The sequence below is a fragment of the Poecilia reticulata genome, chromosome 16 (genome assembly GCF_904066995.2).
Source record: "Poecilia reticulata chromosome 16, P_reticulata-male-v2, whole genome shotgun sequence".
Taxonomy (NCBI): domain Eukaryota; kingdom Metazoa; phylum Chordata; class Actinopteri; order Cyprinodontiformes; family Poeciliidae; genus Poecilia; species Poecilia reticulata.
Genome location: NC_088845.1, coordinates 8,804,717 through 8,832,446, shown reverse-complemented (window position 1 = coordinate 8,832,446; position 27,730 = coordinate 8,804,717). Strand labels below are relative to the sequence as shown.

The following is a 27,730-nucleotide window of genomic DNA, read 5'->3' as shown; positions in this document are numbered from 1 at the left end:
TTTCTTGACATTTTAAAAATGAAGAAGACACATATACTTTTCACCTGAATTTTATTGCATTGACTGTTCAACTTGATGCGTTACATGACACAGTTTTTGTTTTGTGCAAATTTATTACATTTTAAATGACAGCTTTAAAATAGATTCTCTACTTCAGCCAGAACCACAACATAAATTTGTATCTCAGGATCACACAGAAGTTGTCGTGAAGCACATTTTACAGTTTCCAAAAGCCGTATGGAGCCCAGTGCACTCACTGACATTTTTCTTTGCAGCTTAAAAATATTTAATCAAAACCAAATGCAGAGTTTTAACATGTTGCCTTTATAGATGCTTGTGGTTGGCGGAAGAGTTGAAGTTTCTGAAGTGGTTTAGTTTGGCTCCCGTCAACTACTTTCTGTTTAGTTTGCATAGCCACAGTAGCACAATGACATACACAAAAAAATGCCTTTTCAGGCAAGTACGACCCTTACCTAGTTCAATGAGTCATAGCAGTTTGCATTTTTAAAAGAGGAAGCTATTAATTTCATCATATAATTGTCTTTTACATTTTGCAAGTGCTACGCAAAAAACGCTCTACATACAATAGATAATTGCTTAGTATTGCACTATAAATACAGGAACTGTACAAGTAAATACAAAAGTCCTCCCGACATATACACCACACAGGAAAAAAAATCCCCTAAAAGTTTTTTGAAACACAAGAATAGTATTAGTTTGTGAGTTTCAGCGTAGTAATCATGACTACTACTATTAAGTATTTCACAGGAGACTCTTGGACTCATACTAAAAAGGAAAGCTACAAGTTTTTTGTTTCTTTTAATTAAGCATCACCCAAATAGAGGAAGCTCTGCTCTTTTTATTTTTTTTTCTCTTTTGGGGAAAAAACATTCTTCATAAAAACTGAGTATTCCAAGTACCACTAACCGTTGAGACATCTTAAAACTATAATAGGGAAGCAACTATAATTCTAGTATGAATTCTTTGAAAATGCCTATGCCTGTTCAGCGCAGAAAATCATGTTGAAAATAATGTCGAAATACGCTTCATATCCAAATATAGCCAAAACAAAGACATTGAAGCTTGGTCTCGGTCAGCTTGTTCTTGTTGATGTTTTGACATCAATAACGTCTGAAGCAACTTTTCAAGCACAATGTCCCTTTGCTTAGACATCGTCTGTTCCATGAAACAGGGGGCTGCATGTTTGCAGGATGTGGTTTAACTGTGAATTTTCTATATACTGAAACGCCTGTATTTCCATGTTTCAGGTTGTAAAAGTAAATTGTCCTCTGAAGTCTGAGCCACGGTTTGTACAGTTGGTGATTTCACAACAACCTAGACTTCAAAGTCCAATATGGCTGCTGCGTGCTTAGGACATACATAATTTCTGCGCTTCTGGCTGTCTTCATCTCAACAATTTACTCCCTTCTAACACTGTGCAAGTTTTATTAAAGAACATCTTGCTACAATTTCATTCAAAACATTCAAAGAACAATTTTTATTGCCTTGTATTTTCCATATCAGTTGGCCTGGCCACTGAACACAGAACAGCCACCAGAACTCACTGCTTCGTTCACTTCAGCTTCTTACAGAGTTTCTTAAAATGTCTTGCACAATAACTGCTTTTTAAGTAGTTGTGACTGAAGCAAAGAGTGATGTACTTAAGCAGTTCGCTTTTTTCACTTCTTGTGCCTATTATATTTTCACCACAGTTCAGCTGACAGTGGCTAATTCTGTTCATATTTATTTCCAGGCCTTGCAGAAGTGTGAAATCTGTGTCCTACTTTTTGCAATGACAGGCCCAAACTAAATCTGGATCGAGACCTACAGTAGATCCAATTGAGGATCTGCTGCAAAACTCAAAAACAGTCCCATCCAAGCTGACGGACAGGAATAGGCATAAATGTCAGTCTCTAGAGGAGCCAAGCTGGTTGAGAATACTGCAAAAGATTTGCAGCTGCAAATGTTGGGGAAAATGAATGTGTAAAATTATTAATTCTGATTATTATCTGTTTCCTTTTTCTCAAACTCTAACATTAGTTACTCTTTTTTATTGGGAAGTCACATGTTTTGGGGTTGCAATATGACAAAGCTATGAGATACCATTAGTTTTTCAAAACAATAAATATTAAATACCTGTATGTCTTAAGTAGCACTGAAATGTCTGCAAGTAAAACCACTGGTACCACTGGTATCTGTACATCAGTTTGAGAACTGTAGATAACTACTGTACAGCTGTAGGTTCTTGCAGCTGCAGACCTTAACAGCACAGAGTACTTTTGGGTTGCTCAAGACTCCGTGTCTGAACACTATTCAGACACAGTGCCTCTGAATAATGTTAACTAATAACTGCTGTAACACAAATTTACACAAGATCACTAAGAACTATTTAGGATGTAAGTGAAATGACTGGCAACTGATAAGAGAATACAGAAGTGTTTCGAAGCAACAGCCTCTTTGCCTTTAACAATGATGAAGCTAATTTTTGACAGGAGGATACAACACCACACTTTAGCCATCAGATTGGCAAAGCAGAAATGACCAATAATTTCAAAGAACAACTGCATGAATTTGGCACGACAGCACAAAACCCTACAAGATTTTGAAGAAATTAAGAACTCAGAGAAAATTGCCCATTCATCACTATTGCCCCATTAAGCAACAGTGAGGGACATTTGCTTTGCTTTGACACTTTCCTAATTTAGATGGAGATTTATCTGACTATCTATTGAGTGATAAATACACATTATGATCCTCTACCAGATACCCCTGGACTTCTGAAGGTATCCATTAACTGGACTTGATTTCCCCACAAATCCCACGTTTTCTAAAACTTGCTGTGCTCCTCATGGGTTTGAAGAACTTTCTTCACTATGTGGCTGGGTGTGCTATCCGCTTAATAAAGACACCAAAGCAATCAGGCAAGTATTATTTATAATAATGCTTTGTTAAGTGTTACTGTTGGTCTCATAGCAGCTTCCTCATGGGTGGCATGCATGCTGTCAGAACCAGCAGTGACGTCGTCTGCAGCAGTTTAAATTATAGTAGCTTGTCTGTTGACTCAAACCACTGGTCTGTGCCTTATCTTCCCCATGAAGCAATGAAACATGGTGCTTGTTCCTCATTGACCCACTTTTGATAAATAATTACCACCGAACACTGGGGATAACCAATAAAAGCTGCATTTTTGGAGCTACTCAGACGCAGCCAAAATGTAGCGCTCTTAAACTTTCTTGGATTCTTACACTCAGCACTGCTGATGGCACATCGATGTGACATTCAAAATTGACCTTGCTGCCTAATATATATCACACTGTAACAGGTGCAAATGATGAAGAGATAAGCAGAGTGACTCTTTTCAGCTATCAGTGGTTAGAGGAAAAGCTTGAGCCTCACTCCAAACGAGTCTGCTGTGAAATAGGATCGTACTGGTATAAAGTTTTTCATTGGTGGAATAAAGAGGTAATTCAGGGAGGAGTCTTGCTGAACATATGAGAAACACAAGTATAACAGAGGTACTTTCTCAAGACTGTAATAATACACTTTTACTCTGTGCTAATAATAAAAGACTGAAGGATATGATCGCATCGTCTGAATGTTCATGAACGATGCAGAGGACTCTGCTCTTCTAATTTAGCCACTTCTAAACTCGGCACTCCCTGTCTACATCAGATTCAGCTCAGAGGAATGTTTGGAAGATAGGACTTTCTTTTTAATAGAACATCACGTTTTCTTGAGCTGTCTTAACCACAGCCACCAAAGTCTCATCCACGGTTTCGTAGTCATGGTCACTTTCCACGTCTGCAGCCACATCACACAGATGGTCTGGGAAAGAAAAACATAGATATTTTAATCAAAGAGAATAATTCACTATATCCCTTTTCATCTCCAACCATCTTATTGTAAAATGTTGTTGCTTTTTCTACAACGTGTGCTCAAAGAAAACTAAACGCATTCTATTTATCTGAATGACTTTGAATAATCAAGCCGAATGTTTTTCTGAACTTCTGACAAGATGGTAGAGGCTCTTACGTGTCCATGACCCTGTTCAAATGTTCCTTTTTTTGTGAAATCAAGACATTAGATATTGATTAATCATTACAAAATACATCTTTAATGTATATATTGAAGTATGAAAAATAAAACGCTACAGTAACCCAGTTGCACAGTTTATATACTTTTAGCATTCAGTCTTGAGTTTACAACATTTAAAGTTTATTTTCTCTGTTTTGTTTTTTTTGTAAATGTGTATTCCGTGAAATAATTTTTAATTTATCTGCAAACTATCTTATTGAACGAAATTAGGAGAAGGTTAGTTTAATATCCACTACATTATATATTCAAAGAGAAGGCAGTCACCGTTACAAAAACTGTTCATCTCTCCAAAACTGAGGAAAAGAAGAGACGGAAACTGGTCAAGTGGATGAGAGCAACACAGAATAAGCTGCAGCATCTTCTGGCAGGTACTGGTTATGTTTTATGTGCGACAAGAATTATGTAGATAAAGGGTTGAAAGAACAGTTAAAATGTCCCATAGCCTTGCAAGAGTGTGTGTGACGTGGTGTGAAGAATCCAAAATGGAACTTTTGGCAAACAAACAAAAAAAAACATTTTGTATTTTATGGTTTTTATGTGGAAACAATGCTGTGAAACGATCACGAAAGGTTACTTTTCCAGATGGAACTGATAGTTTTGACATGACGATTGATGTTTTAAAATTCAGACTTGAAAACATTCAGGTATACAACTTTGACCAGATAACTGCATGAGAGGAAAAAAAAAAAGTTTGCAGATGGCCAAGATTTGTCAAAAAATTTTATGGGTCTCCTGAAGAGAGCTTCTGAGAACAGTTTTCCTCACAGTCTGAGAAATATGGAGAACATTTATCATTTTGAGTGATCACATATTGTCAAGTCAGATTGTTGGAAGGTAATAGAAGGTAGTAGTCTCCAAAAACAAAAGACTAACGGCAGCAACTAAATGTTTCTTCAACTCGGTATTAATGTAGGGGTTTCCACTCTTTTGTTACCATGATTTGCTATGATACCGACATTTTTAAATTCTCTGACTTCACAAATAAATTTGGAGAAAATATGTTTACATTTTAACTTAAAATATCTCAAATATAAGAAGAAAATTCTTACCCCTTTTTAATGGCTGGTTTATCTTTACGTAAGTGTTTGGCTTGGCCTTGCTTGTGATATCTGCGGCTGAGCACTTTCGCGGCATAAGTGGAGGAGGTTCATCATTTGTGCCCTCCTGCATTAGAAGAGGAAGTCAGAAATCTTTTGGTTATTACAGAAAATGACTGTGACCGCAACAAAAAAAGAAGACAAAAACAAGTTGAAGCTTCTAAAGACAAACGTTGCACTGAGCTTTAAAGAGAAATACGAAAAAGGGGGTGTACTCACTGGAGGCAGTGGAGCAGGGGGACGTTTTTTGTGATTCAACGTCAAGTCATTAAGCTTCTCCGTCGGTACGCTTTTGTCTTTGTTTTTCTTTGACTTGGAGGATTTCTTTGTGGATTTAGATTTTTTTTTGACTAAGTTTGATGATGACAGGTCTCGTTTTGGCGGTCGAGGTGGAGGAGCCTCGTCCGAGTTACCCTTTTTGTGAAATTCATAAAAGAACGTGTCTGTCATCTCGCTAACCTTTTCTGTGAAACACTTGGGGAACTGGTCCCGAGGCCAAGGAAGAGCATCTTTGGTAAAAGAGACGGACAAAGAAAGCCACTGTGGGAGGAGATGGAAACAGTGGTCGGGTTTGTCTGTAAAGCTTGCCTGAATGCTTGGCTCCAGCAATGCTCCCTCTATCCTTAGACAAGAAAACCCAACTAGTGGATCAGTCTCTAGGTCAGTGTCTCGACTCACCACTTTGACATCCAGTGGCAAACTGAACTCCTTACCCAAATCACAGAGTTTATACTTTTTGTTTTCACCAAGAACCTCTACAAAGTGACCCTGCATGTAGAGAGGCAGTAAGACCTCCTCTTTTGCCTCCTCCTGTTTATCCTTCTCTTCATCCTCGTCCTCTTCGTCGTCCTCCTCGTCGTCCGGCTCTTGGAGACGATGACACAAAAGAGCCTCGACAGACTGCTTCTCCCCTTTATTGCTTTCAGAAGGTAACTCCATTCTAGTGCAGTCCACAATCTGCAGCCTCTCCCCAACGCTCAGGCCTGGCAGACCCTCCTCCTCGACTTCCTCACAGTTCCTCGTCACGCTCACTGTCAGGCTGTGTGTCTGCGTTGAAGCAACGTACACCTCGTACACCGAGTTGAACTCTCTTGGCCTCCTCCGAAACCGTCCACTGTACTGCTGGGACACGAGGAAGTACTGCTGAGTCTTCCGGCCCTTCAAGCTGGACATCAGGACCATGGGCGTAGTTCCTTTCTTGTGCAAAATCAGGTTGGAGCTCTTGACCAGCCCTGGCAGCCACGCGCACTTGAAGAAAGAGCGGCTCTCCGGCTCCTCTAATATCTCTGCCACCACAGGAAATGATTTGTCTGGCTGAGACAGGACCTCTGTCAGGTTTAGAGGCGTCACAAAGTTTGCATCTTTACACACATCAGTGACATCGACCACATCCACCTCCAGGCTGGACGGAAACCTTAGTATGTTCTTCCTCACTGTGCAAATGAGAGAAAATACAATGCAGAGGCAGACAATTCATGAAGTGAATCAGAAAACACCTCCTTTCTTTTTCAGTATTTAAACGGAACATTTTTGTGATGCAAAAATAGCAGCACTGTTAATTGAGTATTTCCATTTACTGCCCTTAACGTCTTAATGTTTTACATACACTGACATTAGCATGCCAGTGTTAATGTCAGCAATCTTATATCATAATATCAAACAGCTCAATGTTTTTGGAAGACTCTCATTCAGAACATCTGAGTTAATTGGAGGACACGTCACTTCCTTGTATAATGTTATTAATGTTATGGGAAAATCAACACAAATCAACCAGTATATCAAGAGAATTCAGATGCCTGGTTCATAAATTGGTACAACTGCCAGATGTCTAAACATACAATGTAAATATCTGGTTTCAGCTGTAACCTAGAAGGGTAGAAAATTGTAGAATGATTGCAACGGAGAGTTGCAATCTGACAGTGAGAACATTTTCAACTCTGTCACCTCCAGCTCAGCGTCCTGAAATTTAAACAGTGCTTCTGTCTACAAACCATATATTACGACAGGTTACACTCCTGTGTTGTAGTATTTCCTTTTCCACTTTCAGGCTATCTCATTGTCATGTACGTCACTCCTGTCCTGACACTTGCCTCCACCCAATCCACCCTGTCTGCAATCTCTTCTTCACCACTGTTTTGCATGGTCAGCTGTTGTCGATGATTGACTCCAGCTACGTGAACTCATCCACTTTCACTATTTTTGCTCCTTCCAGCTTCTTCACCTTCCAAGCCATTATTCACACACAAATATTCTTCTGCCATGATCTTATCGACTTTTCTTCCTCTTCTCTCTCAGCAAACCCGCATTTCTCTCATTGTTCTTAATTTGCTCTCTACTTTTACCAGAATCACGATGCCACCTGCAACCATCATGGTCCACAGAGCTTCCTGTCTGACCTCACCTATCAACTTATTCATCACCACTGCAAACAAGAGGAGAGCTGATCCTTGATGAAACCCCTCACCTACCATCAGTGACTCTGACGCATGCCTCACCACCGTGTCACTCTCTTCACACATGTTCTATATTATCCTACACATTTTTCTGCCGCCCCAGACTTCCTCATACCATATCACAGTTCCTCTCTGGGTACCCTCTCATGCTTTCTCTATAGGTTCACAAAGACACAGACCAAAAACTGTATCTGTGTGGAATTTTCTGCGCTTGAAACCATCCCCCTTTTTCTTGAACATCTGTACCAACACACTCCTCCTCCTATCATCTATCATCTTCTCAATCTCCAGGATTCTGATAAACAAGCTGCTCAAAAACTCCCATGCACTCCCTTCTGGACATATATATACATTTTTATGTATGTAATCCAGACAAGCGCCTTCCACACTTCATTGTACTCAAAGCTGTGAACTGCAAAATGGCAATGGTGGTCATATAATAAAAAAAACAAACATGGATATACAGTGCCACCCACAATTATTGGGACCAGTGGCAATTCTAGCAAGAATGGCACCCTGGTATGACCCTAGCTCTGCTTTGATAGAGTCAACTGCAGTTATTTTTCTTTTTCCTATTCTTTCCAGACAAATATCAACACTAATATGTAAAAAGTACGTCCATTCAAATCAAACTTTTGTTTCTACACTCCAGAACAAGAATATATTTTTTTATTATAAAGAAAATTGTGCTAATTTTGAAACAACCTTTTTTTCTTCTTTGTGTCTAACTTGAAATACGTAAAACAACACTAAAAACAACTGAAAGCATGCCAAGTATTGTCAAAACACTGAAATGTATGTAATTTTAAAGCAAATATTCAGTACAGAGAAGGCTATACTCACTGTTCATGATGGCCTGGACCTGATAGACTGGACTCAGAACAAGGATCCGCTCACACTTGGTGGTCTTAACGAAGCGAAATCTTCGACTGCGCAGGCAAGGAGAAGCCATGATCTCCTTCAGGGTGTAGGATTCCTCACTCTCGCATTCAGAAAATTCCCCTCGAGAAGACAGAGGAATGCACACCTCGGCTGAGGCCTCCGTTTGGCCTTTTACATGGCAGCGCACCATATCCTCTTCACCTTCACGCTTCTTGATAGAGAGCACGGTCAGGGCTTTGCCGGTCCCCAGCGTGAGACTGCCGAAGGTCACCTTGGAGTGGCTGGTGAAGGTAAAAGGAAGGGAATCATCCAGGCCCACGGGCCTCAGACTCAACATCTCCTCGACTGACGTGTACGGCATCTTCTCGGGGACCACTTTGAACAATCCTAGAAAAAACTGAAGTATGTTAGTGAACAGCAAATAGATTTAAAAAAAAAAAAAAAAGTATAGATTTTATTCAAATTATGTATTTCCAGCCAACCTGTGTGAGTGACTGGCAACTCAAACTTCTCATTGTTAGTGACATCTTCACAGGAAACAGACTGCAGTTCAATACCAATGACCTTTATGAGATCCCCAGTTGAAAAGCACACTTCACTTCCAGAAATTTCATATATCGAACCTGATAAGGAAAAATAAGACAAGAAATTGACAAAAGATAGGTTTAGTCAGGAAAGATCCTGTATTTTATAATTGTTTGTGACTCTTTTTTTTTTTCCCCTTGAAACTCGTGGACATGAATTTAAATCCGCAACAAATTCTTGACTGTCGTATTTGTCAACAGTAACCAATGATCCATAAGTAACTGAGGAAAACATGCTCATATAAAGGTTTGCAAAAGACTTGCACTTATTTAGACAACCAGACATAATTGAATCCAGTCTGATCTCATGTGATAATTTCTGATTGTTTAATCCTTGTACTCGGACAACGTCAGACTTGAATTTCCCACCAATAACAAAAAAGGAATTGCTTACCTTGGAAATACACTCCAGAACAAACTTGCAAAATTTTTGGTAAACTGGTGTTGTCCAGTGAGGCGATGAATTCTTGAAGCGGCAAAGCAATGTTGCCTGCCATTGCTGCTCACTGAGCTGCAAATAAGAAATGAAGGCAGGCGGCAAATGACGAGTGCAGCAAAAAGAGGAGTTGCACTCACAGCTCAAAACCACAGAAGTGAATGAGGAAGTTACAGGAGCTGAGCTTTTGCACAAGGTTTTTTTTTTTTTTTCATTTACTGAAGGAGTCTACGTGCTATTACTTGGGCACTGTTTTATTGTAAAGATGTGGAAATACTGGCTTTTAACATTTTGCTTTTAATTCATAATTCACTCATTCATTCATTTCACTTGTAGGGCTCCATTACTTTGAATACTATCATACTGAAACAAGAAAAAGAGGGACAATTTTGAAGGAAATATGCTTAAATTGAAAGAATAAAATCAATTTCTGTGACTGACAAAATATCCAGTAGCTAAATTTGTTATTTTGTCAAAACACAAAGCTTTTACATTATATTATGTAATATATATAGCCAAAAAAATATATATAAATAATTTTGCTCAGCCTGATGGAAAGTACTGAAAAGAAAATGTTAAAAACAAAGGTTGTAACTTAAAGCACGAGCCAGAGAAAAAAAATTATCATCAATTTAAATTAATCAAGCATCAGCGTTTTCCAAAAATAATATAGCCTTATGACACATCCTTATGCTGGGAAATTTAAGGTAGACTGACACATGCAAGGAAAAGTAAGCAGCCTCACTTCCCTATGCTGCAATGAGACACTACAATGCAGAAAACATTCTCCTGTCTCTGAAAGGCCTAGAGTGTAAAACCCACAGTTTTGAAATGAGGCAGAAAAAACCTCAAAGAACAGCCTGATCTGTTGGTTTGATCCCCCTCCCCCATCACCATCAAACAAAAGGTGCTACGTCCTTGCAGCAAATATAATACTGCGAGAAACTTGTGGTGCTCAGGTTTTCAAACCAATGTTACAAAATCTTTTTTTTTTTACGGTGCCACTTTCATGCTGAGAAGTTTGGAATGAGGAGTTGGAGACCTCTAGTGCTTCTTTTTAGAATATGATCTTTTATTTTTATCTTATTGATAACTTTGTAGTTGAGATCAGCAATATGTTATGAAAATCAAAAGGAGGTCAAGTTGTGATCTAGTACTGAGTTCAATCAAGAAAAGACATATCTAATACTCTGATTTTCTGTGACACTTATTCCCTTTCCTTTATTTGTTCAGTGGGAAATTATTTCTGTTTTACTTTTGTCTAATGTGAAAAGTGTTTCCAGCAACAAAATAAAATCAGATTTTTAAAATACATGTTTGGGGAAGTGGGGCATGCATCAGATCATCAGTAAAATATAGAATATGTGAATCTCCTAACATGTGTTTTCCCACTGAGAAACAATTTAGCATGTTTCTGTCCTGTTCTATTTAGATTAAAGCATTTCAGCCCAAGTGAGAATCGAACTCTTGGAGGAGACTTGAAAACCAATTTTTGCAGATGCTCAAAATAAGATCAGATTTTTAAAATACATGTTTGGGGAAGTGTGGCATGAATCAGATCATCAGTAAAATATAGGAGTTGTGAATAGCCAGATTTATCTATCTCCACATGTGCAAACTTTTAAGAGGCTTATTGCAAAATATATGCAGCTGTAATTGCAGTAAAATGTGGAGCATGGAACCGGAAATGCTGAACTTTCATTTTCCTCTTCCTTATCAATTGTACTTTTTTGAGTAGGTTCATTTCCTAGGGAAAAAACACATTTAAAGTATTTGAGGTATAATGTAAAATTTAAAAAAAAAATCAACTGCCCTGCTTCTACTGTTTTTCCAAGTTTTTTTTTTCTTAAAGAATACAAATATCATTAGATTGCATGCAAACAATAATATTTAAATACTTTATTTGATGTGTTCTAAAATTGAAATTACAAGGCTTCATTATGCTGCACTAATCTGGAAGAAACTTCCAGAAATCTGTCAATCTGCTGAAACACTGAGTTCCTTTAGATCGAAGATAAAAACCCATTTGTTTAGAACTGTGTTTGATTAATAACTGGGACAATTCTACTCTGTTTATTACTTCTCTTTATTTTGCCACTGTGATGTAATGCTTCTTTTTTGTTTATTCATTGTGATGTTTTTATCATGTAAAGCACTTTGAACTGCACTGTTACTAAAATGTGCTATAGTCTATAAACTTGACATGATTTGACTTTGTTGCATAAAGTGGCGATTAAGGTACTAAGTTGCACATTTCTGAGTAGGTTAATAGTTATCAAATAGAGTAATGTCTTTTCTACATTGTAATATTTTTCAAATGTATCCTGCCTTTACAGTTTCTTATTATTTTTTTATTGTGCGAAAATTCATGCTCAGTTGCTGTTGTAACACCTGCATTTTCTCACTATGTATAATGAGGGATATTATATTTTATTCCATTCAAAAGTTGTGGCTTAAGCGTCGGTTTCTTATAGAACGATAAAACTACAACTCCCAGAAACACAGAACACGGTTCTCCCAAGATGCACCTCGGCTTTAATGCGCTGAAGCAAGATGGCGAGTAACACAAGCAAAGACGGTCCTCCTCCTTTTGATTGTCCATCATGGTGAGCCAAATGCACACGCCAAAGTAGCAGCACGATGTTTGTAGATCATTATTAGTTGCAAACCAACAAAACAACGAACTTTAAAGTGTATGGGAGACTTTTATTAGAGATAAAATCATATCTGTTGCTAACATTAGCATTAAATAAAGCTAGCAGGCTAACCCGTCAATGTTGCCAATGAATTAGCCAGAAAGATCAATGCATCGTGTCTTTCATTTGCTGAATCCTGTTTACCAAATTAACAATATTGTAGATAAATTTTAGATTATTTTTTTTAATTAATTTCCTCTTTGATTTGGTAAATATGACTTCTGCAGTGTTTAGACTAAATAAATCATCACAGGAGTTTCTAACCTTTTGCTTGCAGGGCAGGGAAACCACCCACAGGGCTTCATCTGGACGTGATGAAAGGGGACAAATTGATAGAGGTAAGTGAAGCTCTACAGATGTAGGTTAACAATGCAGTGGTCGTTTTAATGTTAGCAATGTGCACCAGATACGAGTCTGACAGTCTGCTGTGTCCCAGATGTGGGGTTCCTCTGTGGCTGCTCGGCTTCAAACGGTGCGAGAGCAACATCAGCCATGAGATTTAAGCCCTTCAGTGGAAGCAACACTGAAGAGTTATAACTCAGAGGCACAGATGCATCAGGATGACGCGGTTTAGATGTGCTTTCAGTGTGTTTTTCACAAATACTTTTTCTCCTTACAGAAACTGATCATAGATGAGAAGAAGTTTTACCTGTTTGGAAGGAATCCCGACTGGTGCGACTTCACCATCGACCATCAGTCCTGCTCTCGGGTTCATGCAGCGTTAGTCTACCACAAACACCTGAAAAGGGTCTTCCTCATAGACCTAAACAGCAGTAAGAGATCTTTTACGATCACTTTTTTTTAATTAACTATTTTCATTTGGACTTTAAATATGTGGGTAGAGTTTTAATTGTGCAGAAAGACCATAATTGCCGGCAAGAAATTAATAGAACTGTATTAGCAATCTTGAATTTGTATTGTATTTTTGTGGTTCTTAATGGGAAACTTTCCTGATTTCCTGTTATTTTTAAAGCCTTTAATGCGTTTAGACATGTTATAAAATAATAATATTTTATATCCTACACATGCTGCCTTTTATAATTTTCATGGTTTTCTTAGAAATGCGCTTATTTGCTGATGCTCATTTTAATGGACTCAAATTTCTCAAGAACTTAGAAATAACTATGTCTAATGTCTGAGTGAATTCAAAATGTAACCTTCCTTACAGTGAAATTAAAAAAACAGCAAAAAACAAAAACTGACATGAACTGACAATACTTTGGGCAAATACAACCCAATTATAAAGAATTACAGCATATCTTTTTTACACGTTTAGATATTATAGACAACTGCAAATGTAACATGCACCATATTATAAGATTTTGAAATACTCATTCAAAATGTATAACAGTTGTGTCCATCTTAGATTTGAGACAAAGAAACCCCTCTGACTTATTGTCGTACATTGGATCATTAAATCATTCATGCGTTCATTGTAACCATAGCCTCTCTGATGTGAAGCATTATTGATTATTTATCAGGACCAAACACACATGAGTCAAACGGTGTGTGTAGGAAAGATTTCAATGTCTTATGTAACTCAGCAGTTAAACTGGATTTTACAAGTATTTATACTTGTAAAATCCATATTTTTTTTTACATATTCCCCATCTTTTCTTTGCTATATCAGTGATTAGTGTGATTTTCCTTTCTAAGAAAAGTGTCTAATCTCTGCAGGATATGTACAGTGCATGTGAAGAGTATTCACCATGTTTCACTTTATCCACATTTGTTATTAACTGAAAATGGATGGATGGATGTAAAACAAAAAAAAGTAAGATGGCACATGAACAAAGGGATTCACAGCCTTTGCCCAATATTTAGTTGATGCAACCAAGAGTTTGGGTCTTACATTTTTATTTAGTGGGTCAGAAGCTGCAGAGTTTGGGAACCAATTTCCTAATGGAAAAGGGGCCATTACACCAGCAAGGTGCATTCACTGATCAGAAAAAGATCTGGCTATTTTAGCTTTTTGCAGCTAGTGCATCAATACATCTCTTGGTTAACATTGGTTTCGACTTGTAAACGGCCTGAAGTTAGAACACTGCCTTATGAGACAACAATATAAACTTCAACACATGTTCCTGTGTAATATAGTGTCCATCCATCCATTTCCATCCATTTTCTTTCACCCTTGTCCCTCAGTGGGGTCGGTAGGGTTGCTGGTGCCCATCTCCAGCTAACGTTCCGGGCGAGAGGCGGGGTTCACCCTGGACAGGTCGCCAGTCTGTCGCAGGGCAACACAGAGACACACAAGACACACAACCATGCACACACACACTCACACCTAGGGGCAATTTGGAAAGGCCAAATATAGTGTCATTAAAATATTTTTCATCAGCTTTCAAGGTTTCCTAACGTTAGGCATTTTTATTTCAGCACACGGTACTTTTCTTGGCCACATTCGCCTTGAGCCCCACAAGCCTCAGCAGGTTCCCATAGACTCCACGATATCTTTTGGGGCGTCGACACGGACTTACACCATTAGAGAGAAACCCCAAACCCAAGGCACCGCTGGCACAGGAGACAGCAAGTTGGGGGATGAAGAGGAGCTCAAAGGACTGCTTGGACTTCCAGAAGAAGAGACAGAGCTGGAAGTATGTTATTACTATGTTATTAAACATTATTATTATTGTATTAATATTGGAAACATGACTATTTATCCCTTTATCTGCATTTTTGTTTATGTAAATCGACCAAAGTGAAGTTATAAGCAGCTATTTATTGGACAGGCTTGTGTTTGTTTAGGTTTTTGCTTAAATACATTAAATATATTTTGACAGTTCTAATTGTTTATAAGGTTTTAGCTATGTTATTTTTTTTTGTAAATCTTTCCATTTACTAAGTATATCACTTTGAGGTTAACCATGTTTTGTGGTAATATCCAGTCCAGTGGAGAATAATGTAAAAAAAAAAACAAAAAAAACTGATTCTTGCTTGACATAATAATCACTTATTTTTATTTTTTTTTGTAATTTCTAGAACCTGACAGAGTTTAACACGGCTCACAACAAACGCATCTCCATCCTGACAATCGAGGAAGGCAACCTGGAAATCCAGAGGCCAAAGAGGAAACGCAAGAACTCCAGAGTTACTTTCAGTGAAGAAGACTCCATCATTAATCCAGGTAAATTTAACGTTTTGGGATTGACGTTTGTGAGAATAGTTCAATTTTGTTGTTTTTCTTGACTCAACATGAACATAATTAGTTGAACTACTTTGTTAAAAATACTTTACTCAATTTCTCCTGGTTGTGTATAGTCTGTGACCACATGAGACTGAAAATCAAAGTGCAAGAGGAGAAACTTTATTTGAAGAATTGTTGTCCCCTAAATTTAAACTTGGAGAATAAAATATTTATTATCTATGAACTGATTTTAGCAGACTCCTCATCAGGGCTTAGATTTACATTTCTATGTTACATAGAAATGTTACATAGAAATGTTCTTTGGCATACTTTACATTTCTATGTTACATAGAAATGTAACATAAAAAAATCTACTTTTTTATGTTACATTTCTATCTAATTATTTTCAGCCTGCTCATTAAATACCCAAATAAATCTTTTTGTCTGTGCACTGAAGTGTAACTGTTTTTTTTGTTTATTCCTACAGAAGATATAGACCCCTCAGTCGGGCGCTTTAGAAATATGGTGCAGACAGCTGTCATCCCCATGAAGGTAATTCTTGACTGTATTTAAAATGATTCTCTCAGCTAACAGATTTTGCTACAAAGCGAATCGTAGTTTGGCTAGTCTTCTGAAGTTGTTGTTCTTTCATTCGTCTTGCAGAAGCGGAGATCTGACATCCAAAATACTCTGGGTCTGGATGACCTGGCTTCCAAGCGCATTCACGGCTACAGCTTGGGTGGGGGTCTGTACGGGGACTTGCCTCCAACCAGCCACGAGAACAAGCCAACAGGAGCTCCAGGAGGTGCTGCTATGCAGGGCGGGCTGCCTCTGCCCTTCCCCAACCCGGCGCCTGAGGTAGACCTGGCCCCAGAGGCTCCTCAGCCCCCGATAACACTGAACCCCACACCAGTGACAGCCCCCTACCTACCAGAAACTGTCAACGAGCCACGAAAAAAGAAGTATGCCAAAGAAGCTTGGCCAGGGAAGAAACCCACCCCTTCACTTCTCATCTAACCAGTTTTTTAACACTGCTGACTCTCAGGTTCCCAGCAGGACCATCAGGGACTGTGACCTGTCAGAGGCGGAGCTCTTTGCCTCTGTTTTTATTTGTTATACGAGTGCAAAATACACAACACATCCTCCACAAACTACATCGACAGCAAAAGTATTTAGTTTTTTTTACAAGAAAATACCTGGCAGTTAAATGAACTACAGAGTGACAGACTATATGGATATAATGATGGAGTTGTGTTGAATGACTTTGAGTTGATGTAAACTTGTATTTTATACATGTTCCAACATTTTTTCACTCTTTTCAGAATATTGATAAAACTATTAAAGAGTTGCAAAAAAGTGGTTTTATTCGTATCTTACTGTGAGAAGTCGAGACAGCCCCAAGACTTCAAATGTTAGCAAAATGTTGTCAAAACACAGCTGCCTTTAATTTTTAAAGCAAGTTGATAGAATGTGATCAGATATTTTACTAAAAAATGTTTTCAGTCTGTTTAGTAAGCCGTCGGTTGAGCTGTGTTGTATTTCCCCCTTTACACCACTTGGTGGTGACTTAAGCAAACAGACCTGTTTCTTTTAGACGCTGAAAACTTAAAGCAGTGCTCTGTTATACTAATATCCGGTTTTGTTTTCTGTTACAATAAGTGTGAAGTACTTTCTCATATTCTCAGATCAAACATACTGTAAAAAATAGTTTACGCTTTTTTGGATTGCTGTTAAAGCATCGCAGATTGGAGAATAGCACAATAACAACTGCAACATAAAAGGCTAAAATGTTATTCAGACTGTAGTAATGCATTCTTAACATTATTATCTGTAAAATGCTGCCTTTCCTAACCAACTCAAGATATGTCTGCAGATTAGAACAATTAACATTAGGCTCAGCCTTTTCTTAAGGCTTAATTAAGACGAGGCTTTTTTCTGTTTTTAACATGGTTTTATTGAGTGTTCAAATTTGAAGAAACGCATGAATCCATGTACTAAAGGGATTCACATAAAAATGCCTCAGACAAAAGTTGCATCAGCAACACTGTAGCTATACTTTCCAGTACTTTTTTAAATTTTTTTTTTTTTAAATAAGGTCTGGCAGCTTTGACAGCATCTGGTTGATTTATTATTGTTGAATTTCATATCATCTGGTCAAGTTGGAGATTCCCTCTAAATTACAAAAATGCTGACTTTTTTGTGGATTTTCCAGCACAAAAGAAAAATAAGTTGTTTTATAAAAAAAAACCTACACCAGTGACTCTACATTTGATTGGTTGTGTGGATTTTGTAATATGTAAATAAAAACAAAAAATACTTTTTGACACATTAGCCTGTCTGTTTCTTCTGTAAACAGTTTGTGCATTGACAACTACCTTGGAAAAGTTATTAAAACCTTTAACTGATATCTTCCTGACATTACCACAAATGTTTGTTTTTTAGGATTTTATTACACATAAAAAGGAATGATAAATGTGATTAGTTTTGTAATTATTGAATGAATAATGGGAACCTGAAAATCTTAGAAATCTTTTATCATCCTTGGTAACTTTGATTGAAAAGTCACTGCAGATCATCCAGAATAATCCATCCCTAAAGTGGTGGTGGCTGCATCATGCTGTGGAGAGAAGACGATCAGATTTGATGGAAAGAAGGATAGAGATAAACGCAGGGCATTCCTGAAAACAAGCAACTTGTGAAATATGGCCAAAGACATTGATTGGTGCAGAGTTTCACTTCATAACAGAACAAATATATAGCAAGAGCTGCAATGGGATGGTTAAGAAATAAAGAGTCTTGTGTTTGTTGGTTCAGTCAAAGTCCAGTCGAGAATCCATGAGCACCCTTGAAATCTGATTGTCACAGATGTTCTCCATTCAATCTGATGGACCACTTTTGCAAAAAAAAAGAGTGGCCAAAAACATCATCCTGTGTGCAAAACCGGCTAAGAATCCATTAGATTAATAAGAAAATTGAAACGTTTAGGCTGTAGAATAAAGACTCAGTAAAGATTGATTTAAATGTGTGCCATTCTTTTTAAGTTTTTGTTTTTAAACCATTTTGAAAGCCATGCATCCTTCTAGTATCTCTTCTGTGTTGATGAGCAACAGCTAGCTCAAATTGTGGCAGTGTCAGCTATAGTGGCAGGTCCACTGGCAGGTCACACCGGAAGAGACGCCATCTGAAACCCGGTGTTGGTTTGACACATAAACTTCTACTAAAAAACAATTAGGTTTGTGGTTGCAAAGTGTCAAAATGTGAGGTCATAGGTGTGCAAATACTTTTCTGAGGAACTACCTGTGAAAAAAAGCTTTCTGTTTGACTTTATGCATCTACTAAGCTAGGAATTTAGAAGATAAGACCCAGTAATTGTAACCGTAGATTCTATGGAGACCAATGGGACACAGTAACACTAAAACGTGTATATTTTATCAGTTTCTCTCTTATTCTGGTGCAATCAACACAAACTTAGATTTCATTTTTACATCTCAATCATTCATTCATTTTGAAATGGGCAGCACAACTGCCATGGTGTCAATTTTATTCTGTTTCTATCAGGAAAGAAGTTGAATCCAGAAACACAGTGCATCTCAAAACTATACACACCCTTGTCAAAATGTTGGGGTTATATGATTCAGCATGCAATCTTGACTTGTATCCTGTAGTACCCAGATCAAAGGTGTGATTAAAAAAATTGCCTCATTTTTAGAGTTGTGCTTTTCATGTTGTAATTCCTTTGTATCTTGAGGTCAATTCCAGTGAACTCAAATTCAGACTGCGTTTTATTCTTTACACTCTCATGGAGTTAAACATTCACTATTGACCTGAATTAAATGGAGAAATGTAACACTTTGAGATTAGGTAACATGGCTCATAAATACATACAAAGTAACTCTTTTTACTCTGCTACACCATTTTAGTTAAAACCTTTTAGGTTATTTAACCAGCCTGCACTAATGTACACTTAGTGCTTATAGTTTAAAAACATTACACCCTTTTCTTTCCTTAAATGTTTAGTATTTTAACCCATGAAGTTTCCATAACAAATAAATGTGTGTACTTATTTTCTTATTCTGTTTTATTTTGCCCCAACAACAGAAATATAACATATTCCCAGCTGTAGAAAGGAACTGTTAATTAATGTAAAACAACAACATTCAATCTCACTATTTTAGTCACATTCTTCAGTATTACAACAATGTGCTTTATTATAATACAATGCTTATAGTTTTGCTTCAAGATTAAGCTTATCTCTAAATATATAACAAACCCATTGTAAGATAAACAGTACAAATATTCCTAGAAAAAAAGGTTTAAAACACAACAGATTTCCTCGTCATGAGACGTTAGTGTAAAAATTGACTCAAATTGCACTTAATTTTTTTTTTTTTGGATCCACTTTCTAAGCAATTTGTTTCTCTTTGATTGAATCCAACAGATTATTTTTCTCCATCACATTTCTGGTTCCACTGGTTTTATCTTGATGTGGATGCCATTAAGTGAGCGGAGAACCAGTCTGGGAATCATCTTGGGCTTATTGTCGGGATCCTCTATCAGCTCGTACCGCTGTAGTGTCAAGGCCGTCACCACCTTCAACTCATTCATGGCAAAAGTCTGGCCGATGCAGTTTCTAAGGGAAGACAACATTAAGAAGGACATTAAAGGGTTAAGCAGAAGATGAACAATCAAAAACAAGTTGTAGCAGAGCAGGCATGTGCTCACTTTACCTTTCCTCTGCTTTACTCTAGCCCCAAACCACAGGACTTTTATTATGCATGTAAAACTAGGTGTTGGTGCTACGTTACACATTCACAAGCTGCAGGCTGATATGAGGTTAAAGACAAAGTGGCTATAAACTGAGATAAGTCAAACAGACACAGTGTCGAGTTTTTCCAAACCTTGGTCCAGCTGAGAAAGGCACAAATGCATGAGGTGACCTCTTAGAGACATTTTCTGGGAGGAATCGCAACGGGTCAAAGACCTATGGCAACACAGGAGGAGAGAAAACGTCAGGTTTTCTTACAGGCATATCAAAGAAAATGCATGTAAAAAAAAAAACATTCTGATGTAAGTTTATTGAAATCAAATCCTAGGTGAATAAAACACACAACAAATTAAAACACTGTCCATTACATAAGGAAAAAGCCAAAAGTGTTAGTAATTGGACATTTATTATGGCTTTGTCAGTTTTTCTCACTGATGTGGGGGAATTTTGTCCTCACTTCAGCTGAATGACTTCATACGTCTCTATAGAATACTGTTGCATGTTCTGGGGCAACAAAACAAGGCCAAATAAAACCACCAACCCTCCCCCATCATGCCTGACAGTGTTTGTGCTGGTATGCCATGTTTGATTTTCTGCATATTCTGGAAAAAAAACAAAAACATCAAAACTTTGGTCTCATCTGTCCAACAGACATTGTTTTAGAGGTCTACATATTCATGCAGGTGAAACCTTGTAAACATAAACTATACTGCCATGTTTTTTTGCTTTCTTATCTATGGCTGAATTTGCTAAAATGTGCCCACACTGAATTGTTGATCAAATGCTGATAAATCCCCTTTTGTCTCTATTCATTTAATGCATCAAACTAGTAACTTGTACCAGTTTTGGTCAATCAACCAAGAGAATAAACTTTTTTTAGTATTTAAAAGAAAATCAGATGTATGTTGGAAATTTGTGATTTGATGCATAAATGGAGATCATACAATAATTTCTTCATTTTCTAGGGGATTAAAAACTGAGAGTTGCAGAACCTGTAATATATTTTCTGTTTTCTAGTTTTTTATTCTTTTTGTTCTCTCCTCAGGAGAAAAAAAAAGATCAGAATCATAACGTCTGAACAGCTTGATCCATCCTGTATTAATGCAGGGACTGCTTTTCTATAGCTTGGATCCATTTAAAAATTAAAATTTCCAATGTCATTATGGTTATAATAAACTTTGCATGACTTACATGAGGGTTTTCCCAGACTGTTGCGTTTCTGTGAGTTGCAAACATGCTTACTCCAACGTGAGAGCCTTTAAAAAAATAAAGCTGTATTTTAGTTATTACAGTGAACAAAATGCAAAGGTGAAACATGTGTACACCTCTTCTTCAAACCTGCCTTGAAGTTAACATTGAGTCATCGCGGTAAAGCTGCTTGTGTCAATACGTTTCCTAACATGCTGCAGGGATACATTCTGTATAGAAAGTGCTTTATAGCAATGTGCATAAAAAAATGCTTATAAAGTCTGAAAGATAATATTTCAAGAAGTTTTTAGGTGACTAAGTAACACAGTAACAGGAATATACTGCACAGTGCATATGGGAAACAAATATTTTTTTCGCAACCACAGCTTGTTAATGTGTGCAGCTTTATGTTAGGCTTGTTTTGTAATGAGTTCCACATAAAACCAGTTCCGCGGTTTAGAAAGTTAATATTTTATTTTCTCTTGTAAAGTTTTCATGCAGTATCCGTCAACCTCAGTGGTTGGTTCTTTAAAATAACACACTAATGCCACTGACCAGCTGGCAGCGTTCTTCCATCGAAGAAGGTGATAGGTTTAGTGATCTGCCTGGATATTCCCGGCACAGGAGGGTAAAGACGAAGGCATTCTTTGATGCACATTGTGGTGTATGGAATTTTATTAAGATCCTCCCTTAATATGGGACAAGAGACTTAATGTTATTCACAGAGAGGCGGTAAAGGTGTGCATAGATTCGATTTAACTATCAATCTGGCACAGCTGAGGACCAGCTTTCTTATACAAGCATCATTTTCTCAAAGTTTTCCTACCACTCCATGGTGTCTTTGCCTTGTAAAGCTTTGCAAATTTCATCCCTGCAGAGCTTCTGGTGCTCCGGGTGGCAGGCCAAGCAGTAGAGGATGAACGAGATGCCGCTGGACGTGGTGTCGTGCCCCTCGAACATAAAAGTGTCCACTTCTGCTTGCAGGTCTTCATCCGACAGGCCCTGCTGGTTTTCGTCCTGCAGAAGGAATTAAAAATGGAAATAATTGCAGACCGCAAAGGCTACGTCACAGATCATTAGCCCAAACATTTTCACAAGTATGTGCAGATTGTTTGGATGCGCCACACGTTTAAAATTATTCTGCATGTTATGTTTCAACCAGTAGCAAAAATGTATCTGATAAAACAAACAACAACAAAAAACATTCAAAACACATTGGCAAGCATTAAACACATAGTCTCAATTATTACTGATAGCTGTGACTCGAAGCAGCTTTTAAAATGGTGACATTCACAACTGTTGGTTAACCACACTGTTGCTATTTGTTTCATTTTATGATTCTGTAGTAAATGTTCTTTAATCTGTAGGGTCATTGCCCTCGTACCTCCATTCTACCTCTGAGCTTCAGATAGAGGATGGCAGGCAACCTTGTTGTTCTGAAAAAAATCCTTATCAGCTGCTCAGAGTTGTTCAAAGAGACTACAAATGTTGCAAAAGGAAATATTTTTGGCTCTATCTAGTTTTTTCCCTCAGCCTTTTAGCATAGAGAGACACAATGGTGAGAAACTGCTTTAACAGAGAACATCAGTATGCAGAGCATGTTTACTTTCTCTGCATACTGAGTCACTTCTGGCTGCTTTAACGCTGTGACCTTGTGTTGCCTCATGTCTAATCTGTTATCAGGTTTATGTAATTCCTTTTTCAATTTAAATTTTATTTTTCAGTGCTGGCCACATTGATTGACAGCCTTGTAATGCAATTTAAAAAAGCTTTAATGTAAATTAATCTTTTTACTGCACTGGCATAAATTCTACTTTAAAAAAAAAAAGAAATGTTAAGCCGTTTTTATTTATAACATCTCTTTTGATCGATTAGAGTCCTCTGTTCTCACTTATTTTCCTTCTCTTCAGTTCACCCAACAGGTTTTCTGAGGTATTTAGATTTGGTAGACATATGTGAAGAGTATTTAATGTTATGCACTCTAACAGGACTTTGTGAGAGAGATAGGCCCATAGCATCATAGATCCTAAACCAATCAACTGCACATGAAAGGCTGTTTTGCATATTAGTTAATTTGATTTTTGTTGTTGCATTTTTAAGTGTCAGATTTCATAAGTATAAAAAAAATCTTCATTCTTTTAATGGTTTTACACATCTTTGCCCAACCTATCAATGGGCAGGGTTCTCTATAAAACTCTAAATGCCATTTCTTCACTTTTGTTATGAGTCCTTTAAACATTGTAAAAATCTTATCACAATGTATTTAGGTTCCTAGAAATTCATAATAATTTTTAAAAAAGTGAAAACAAAAGTGCATGAGACATTTATTTAAAACTGCTTCATTTTGGGTACCAATAATTGTGCCACTGATGATTTCGTTAAAAACATTTTTCTGAATGTGTTGCTTTTTCCTCCCATGAATAAATGTTGTGTTTTCTAATGACTTTTTCTAATCCAATACCAAAAGATGAATTTGTTTTGGGTTATTTATGCATCTTCACCAGTTTTACCTGTAAATATGCCCTAATTTGATGCATGAGGTACTTGCTTTACAATTATTTGTGATTATGGTGTTTGATAGTGTTTCTTTTTTGCTTTAATCTTTTTTTAAATATCATTTCAGCTAAACCTTTGGCAGGACTTTAGGTCAGCTCTCACTGAACAAATGAACAAAAGCCACACTTTTGCTTTTAAATCAGTAGATTTGAATTGATGTCACATACTCGTGCAAAGAGAAGAATGTCCAGAAAATCCAAGTATCTTTTGGCCTGTATGCGGCCCAGTTCCGTCTCTTCCTTCAGTGCCTCTTTCCTCTTTTTGATGACCTCATCTTGAAAAGAAAACAAACGGTTACTCTTTAAATGGACAGATTATATTAAACAAAGATGTCACTGAGCTCGGGGCTTACCTGTGTGACTGTGAGCCACCTTGTATGCTTTCCTGTATCTGAAACCATGTGGGCTGAGGTGGAAAATGAGATCGCTGTGGTATGGAAACACCCTCATCCGGAGGTTAATAAGATTGGTGAGCTCATACACTGCTTTGATGTAGGCATTTGTTCCCCTGACAGGAAAAAAAGCAGGGACACATGAAAGATGATATCTTCCTTCTGCTTGTTAATAAAGCATCTGAACTTGTTTTGGATGGACGCAGAAGCTGAAGTGGTGATTTTTGTTACGGGTGCTCACCCCTCTGTCTGACAGTTGCTGTTGCAGCTAAAGGCACACTTCATGATGCTATCCAGTGTCATCAGGCTGACATGCTCAAACAATTCAAAGGACTTTTTAGAGTTGGCATAGCGTTCCCAATTGTCCTTAAAAATACAAGGAAACAAATGTAACGTGTAAGCAGGAAAAAATGGGATACAAGCATTAACCTCAGCTCAGGTTCAGTCAGATCAGAGATTACACTCAGCAGCAGCATAAACTGCATATTAATCTGAAGCTGTCATTGATTTATTTATTGGTTCTTTTTCAAGAGTTGGAAAAAGGACACCACACAACTTCAAGACTTTTTAAAGCAGAAACGTTCCATTGGTTTAAAACTATTAGGGACTTTCCCTAACTCACATACTTACTCAAAAATACACCCACACTGATATTTAGATAAATTGTTCTATGCAAGTTGCAGAGAAACCACAATTTTGGTAGCCTTAACAAAGATTCTGGCAAAATGCTCTCAACATGTGTTACTAACCCAGTTCTGATCTACATTTTGTTTATGGGGGGGCGACCTGGCATAGAGCTGGTTTTTAGGCGTAGTTCTTATGTGTTCAACAGGGTTCGGGTAGACTAAAGGGGTCTGTTCTATCCTTCTTCTTATTCAAAACCAGTGTTTATGTGTATTTGCAATATTTGAGTCATTACAGCACACAAGGTGTCCAAGTCTTAGCCATCTGGTCCAAACTATCTCTCCGAGTTGAAGGACTGGTTGAAGAATATTGATTAAGATGTTGAAGAATAGCTCAAGAATCACCATGTTGCATTCCTGTCATAATGTGGGAGATAATGGAACACCTTGTCCACATCAAAGCGAGTTTAACATAACCATGGCCAGAGAGTGTGCTCACCAAGAAATAAGCCTATGCTTAAAAAGCAAAACCTGCAAACTGACCACATCAGCAATCAGAATGACTTCAGGAAAGAGTTGTTTCACAATTATTTCACTCTTGAAATGGGATAGGATTAGGACAATGGCATTGCCTTGTTAGCAACATGTCTAATTATTATTAATTCATAAATGACATACCAGCATTGTTTTGGCAGAGTCTGACATCAGTTTCACGTATGGCTTTAAAACATCATAATGGAAACCCGGAGTCAGGAGCCTCCGGTGGCGAAACCACTTCTGGTCTTTTGACACCAACAAACCATTTCCTAGAGAAAAAGAGACACAATGAGAGCGAGTCAGTAAAATGTTACAAGTTAACCCTGTAAGACAAAACAAGCAAGTAGGAGAAAGCAAAGTATTCTTACCGATCCAAGACTCGATAAATTTATATGCAAAATCATCCTTTGGCTCTATTATTAAAAAAAGTAAATGAAAGCCAAGTTCAATTGATGCTTACATTATGGTTATGATGCTGTAATAAAGAGTTAAAGTGTAAGAAAATATGTTCCCACCTGTTGATGCCAGAATAGTTTTGACATAATCTGGGTGGTGAATGTTGAGATAACACATAGTCGGGCCGAACCACATAGGGAAAGCATAGGGATAGCTCTCTGCCCACTTTAAGAACTTGAAAAGGTCGGTCCCATCTTGTTTAAACTAAAGAAGCAATAACAATACAAGACATGTGAAAATACACACACATGCATACACTGATACGCTGCACAAATTTAGACATTTACACACACAGGTTCTAATTTGCATTGATTAACAATTATAATTAAAAAGCTTTAATATATATTACTTCATTTCAATTTACAACTTAAAAAACCCCAAAGATGATTAAGTGGTATCCACCAATATTATCAAATTCTAGCATGTTCCAAATTCTCTAGATTACAACAACTTGTGATATTAATGCATCACAGATTTTAGTTTGTTTCCATTATAGACCACTGTAAGATCTAGTTGATTGCAAATTATAATTGCATTCGCATTAATCTTAAATTTTTAGGATTTCATCCTCTTACTGTTCTCAAAGGTTGATGTTCATTTTCCATTAAGTAGAAGGGAGCAGAACAATGGAAGAAAGTTATTCTCACCTGTTTTTATTACCTACTTGATTTTACCCATTTTGTATGTATAATACAATACATTTGATGATATATATTTTCTAAGTTGCATATTTTATTGCTTATTTCTGTTATTTTGTTACATTAATTTGGTAAATTAAACGTCCATCCATCCATCCATTTTCTTACACCCTTGTCCCTCAGTGGGGTCGGGAGGGTTGCTGGTGCCCATCTCCAGCTGGCGTGCCGGGCGAGAGGCGGAGTACATCCTGCACAGGTCGCCAGTCTGTCGCAGGGCGGTAAATTAAACAATGATAGCTTTTTTTGATGTATGTTTTTTCTTTCTCCGTTGTATTATTTTTATTACTACTACTTTAACTAGTAGTAGCAGTACTAGGAATAGCATCATTACTGATATTTGTATTATAATTGTATTCATTCCAGTTGTTATTTAACAAAAGGCTGAATGCTTTATATAAACTTATGCCTCTCTCTTCTCTCTGAGCAATATTATTATTGTTATTATTATTGTTATTATTATTAGTGGTTTATATAAAAATTTGAATAAACTACAAAGGTTGTATGGAACTTTAAACAATACTTCAATTAAGAATTTTAAACTTGATTACACACAATAAAAGCCTTAACGTTGAGACTGTGTCACAGCTGCATAAGGCTGCAGCTGCTGCAGCTGCTGCATTGCTGGATGCCACTGAAACTCGTTACCTCCAGAACATTTCCAAACAACACGTGTGCCGGGGGTCCTGGAAAGGCTTCTAAGCTCTTCACAAGAGCCTTCCGTTTGAGGAGGATGAAGGTTAATTTGTACACGACGGCAACGAGGCACAGCGCAGATAAAAAGTATTGCATATGAGGCCAGGCCGGCTGGTATTTGAAGAGAGCTTCTGTCAACTGCATCCCGACGAGGTCCGTGTTGTGCAAGAGGAGAAGTGAGGCTCCCTCTGTGTGCGCAGCAGCAGGCAGCCTGTGGTTGACTGAGGAAGGCGGTGATTGTGCATGTCGGGGCGGGGTCTGCAACCGCGCCACTTGCTGACGGATATTTAAAGGGATTTGGGCAATGAACACTTAAAATGCTTCAGTGTTCAATTAAGCAGCACATTTGATTACCATCATGTAATTTGGTTGAAAGCTAATCCCTTTTTGCTTAATTTAATTTTGGTCAACAAAATGTTTAATTATAGTCGAAACGACTTAAAAGCGAAATAA

The 27,730-nt window shown here is 37.5% G+C and overlaps 3 protein-coding genes and 1 non-coding gene across 4 annotated transcripts; 2 read left to right on the top strand and 2 right to left on the bottom strand.

Annotated features, from left to right (window-relative positions):
• Positions 1-34: 34 nt before the first annotated feature.
• Positions 35-9,856, bottom strand: themis2 (thymocyte selection associated family member 2). The gene is made up of 6 exons (XM_008431132.2): positions 9,506-9,856; positions 9,010-9,150; positions 8,489-8,914; positions 5,412-6,625; positions 5,145-5,259; positions 35-3,825 (listed from the first exon to the last, which is right to left on the bottom strand). Exons 1-6 carry the CDS (start codon positions 9,606-9,608, stop codon positions 3,713-3,715), a joined length of 2,112 nt encoding a protein of 703 aa, XP_008429354.1. The 5' UTR covers positions 9,609-9,856; the 3' UTR covers positions 35-3,712.
• Positions 9,857-12,008: 2,152 nt separating this feature from the next.
• Positions 12,009-17,694, top strand: ppp1r8b (protein phosphatase 1, regulatory subunit 8b). The gene is made up of 7 exons (XM_008431133.3): positions 12,009-12,153; positions 12,521-12,581; positions 12,863-13,016; positions 14,623-14,840; positions 15,226-15,370; positions 15,858-15,922; positions 16,034-17,694. Exons 1-7 carry the CDS (start codon positions 12,101-12,103, stop codon positions 16,385-16,387), a joined length of 1,050 nt encoding a protein of 349 aa, XP_008429355.1. The 5' UTR covers positions 12,009-12,100; the 3' UTR covers positions 16,388-17,694.
• LOC145547775 (small Cajal body-specific RNA 1) lies at positions 12,641-12,795 on the top strand. The gene has a single exon (XR_014084093.1).
• Positions 17,695-19,421: 1,727 nt separating the features above from the next.
• Positions 19,422-27,512, bottom strand: cyp4t8 (cytochrome P450, family 4, subfamily T, polypeptide 8). The gene is made up of 12 exons (XM_008431134.3): positions 27,230-27,512; positions 25,946-26,090; positions 25,799-25,843; positions 25,572-25,699; positions 24,512-24,636; positions 24,232-24,386; positions 24,047-24,153; positions 22,150-22,340; positions 21,879-22,012; positions 21,327-21,391; positions 20,269-20,351; positions 19,422-20,000 (listed from the first exon to the last, which is right to left on the bottom strand). Exons 1-12 carry the CDS (start codon positions 27,419-27,421, stop codon positions 19,823-19,825), a joined length of 1,548 nt encoding a protein of 515 aa, XP_008429356.1. The 5' UTR covers positions 27,422-27,512; the 3' UTR covers positions 19,422-19,822.
• Between the last annotated feature and the right edge of the window lie 218 nt (positions 27,513-27,730).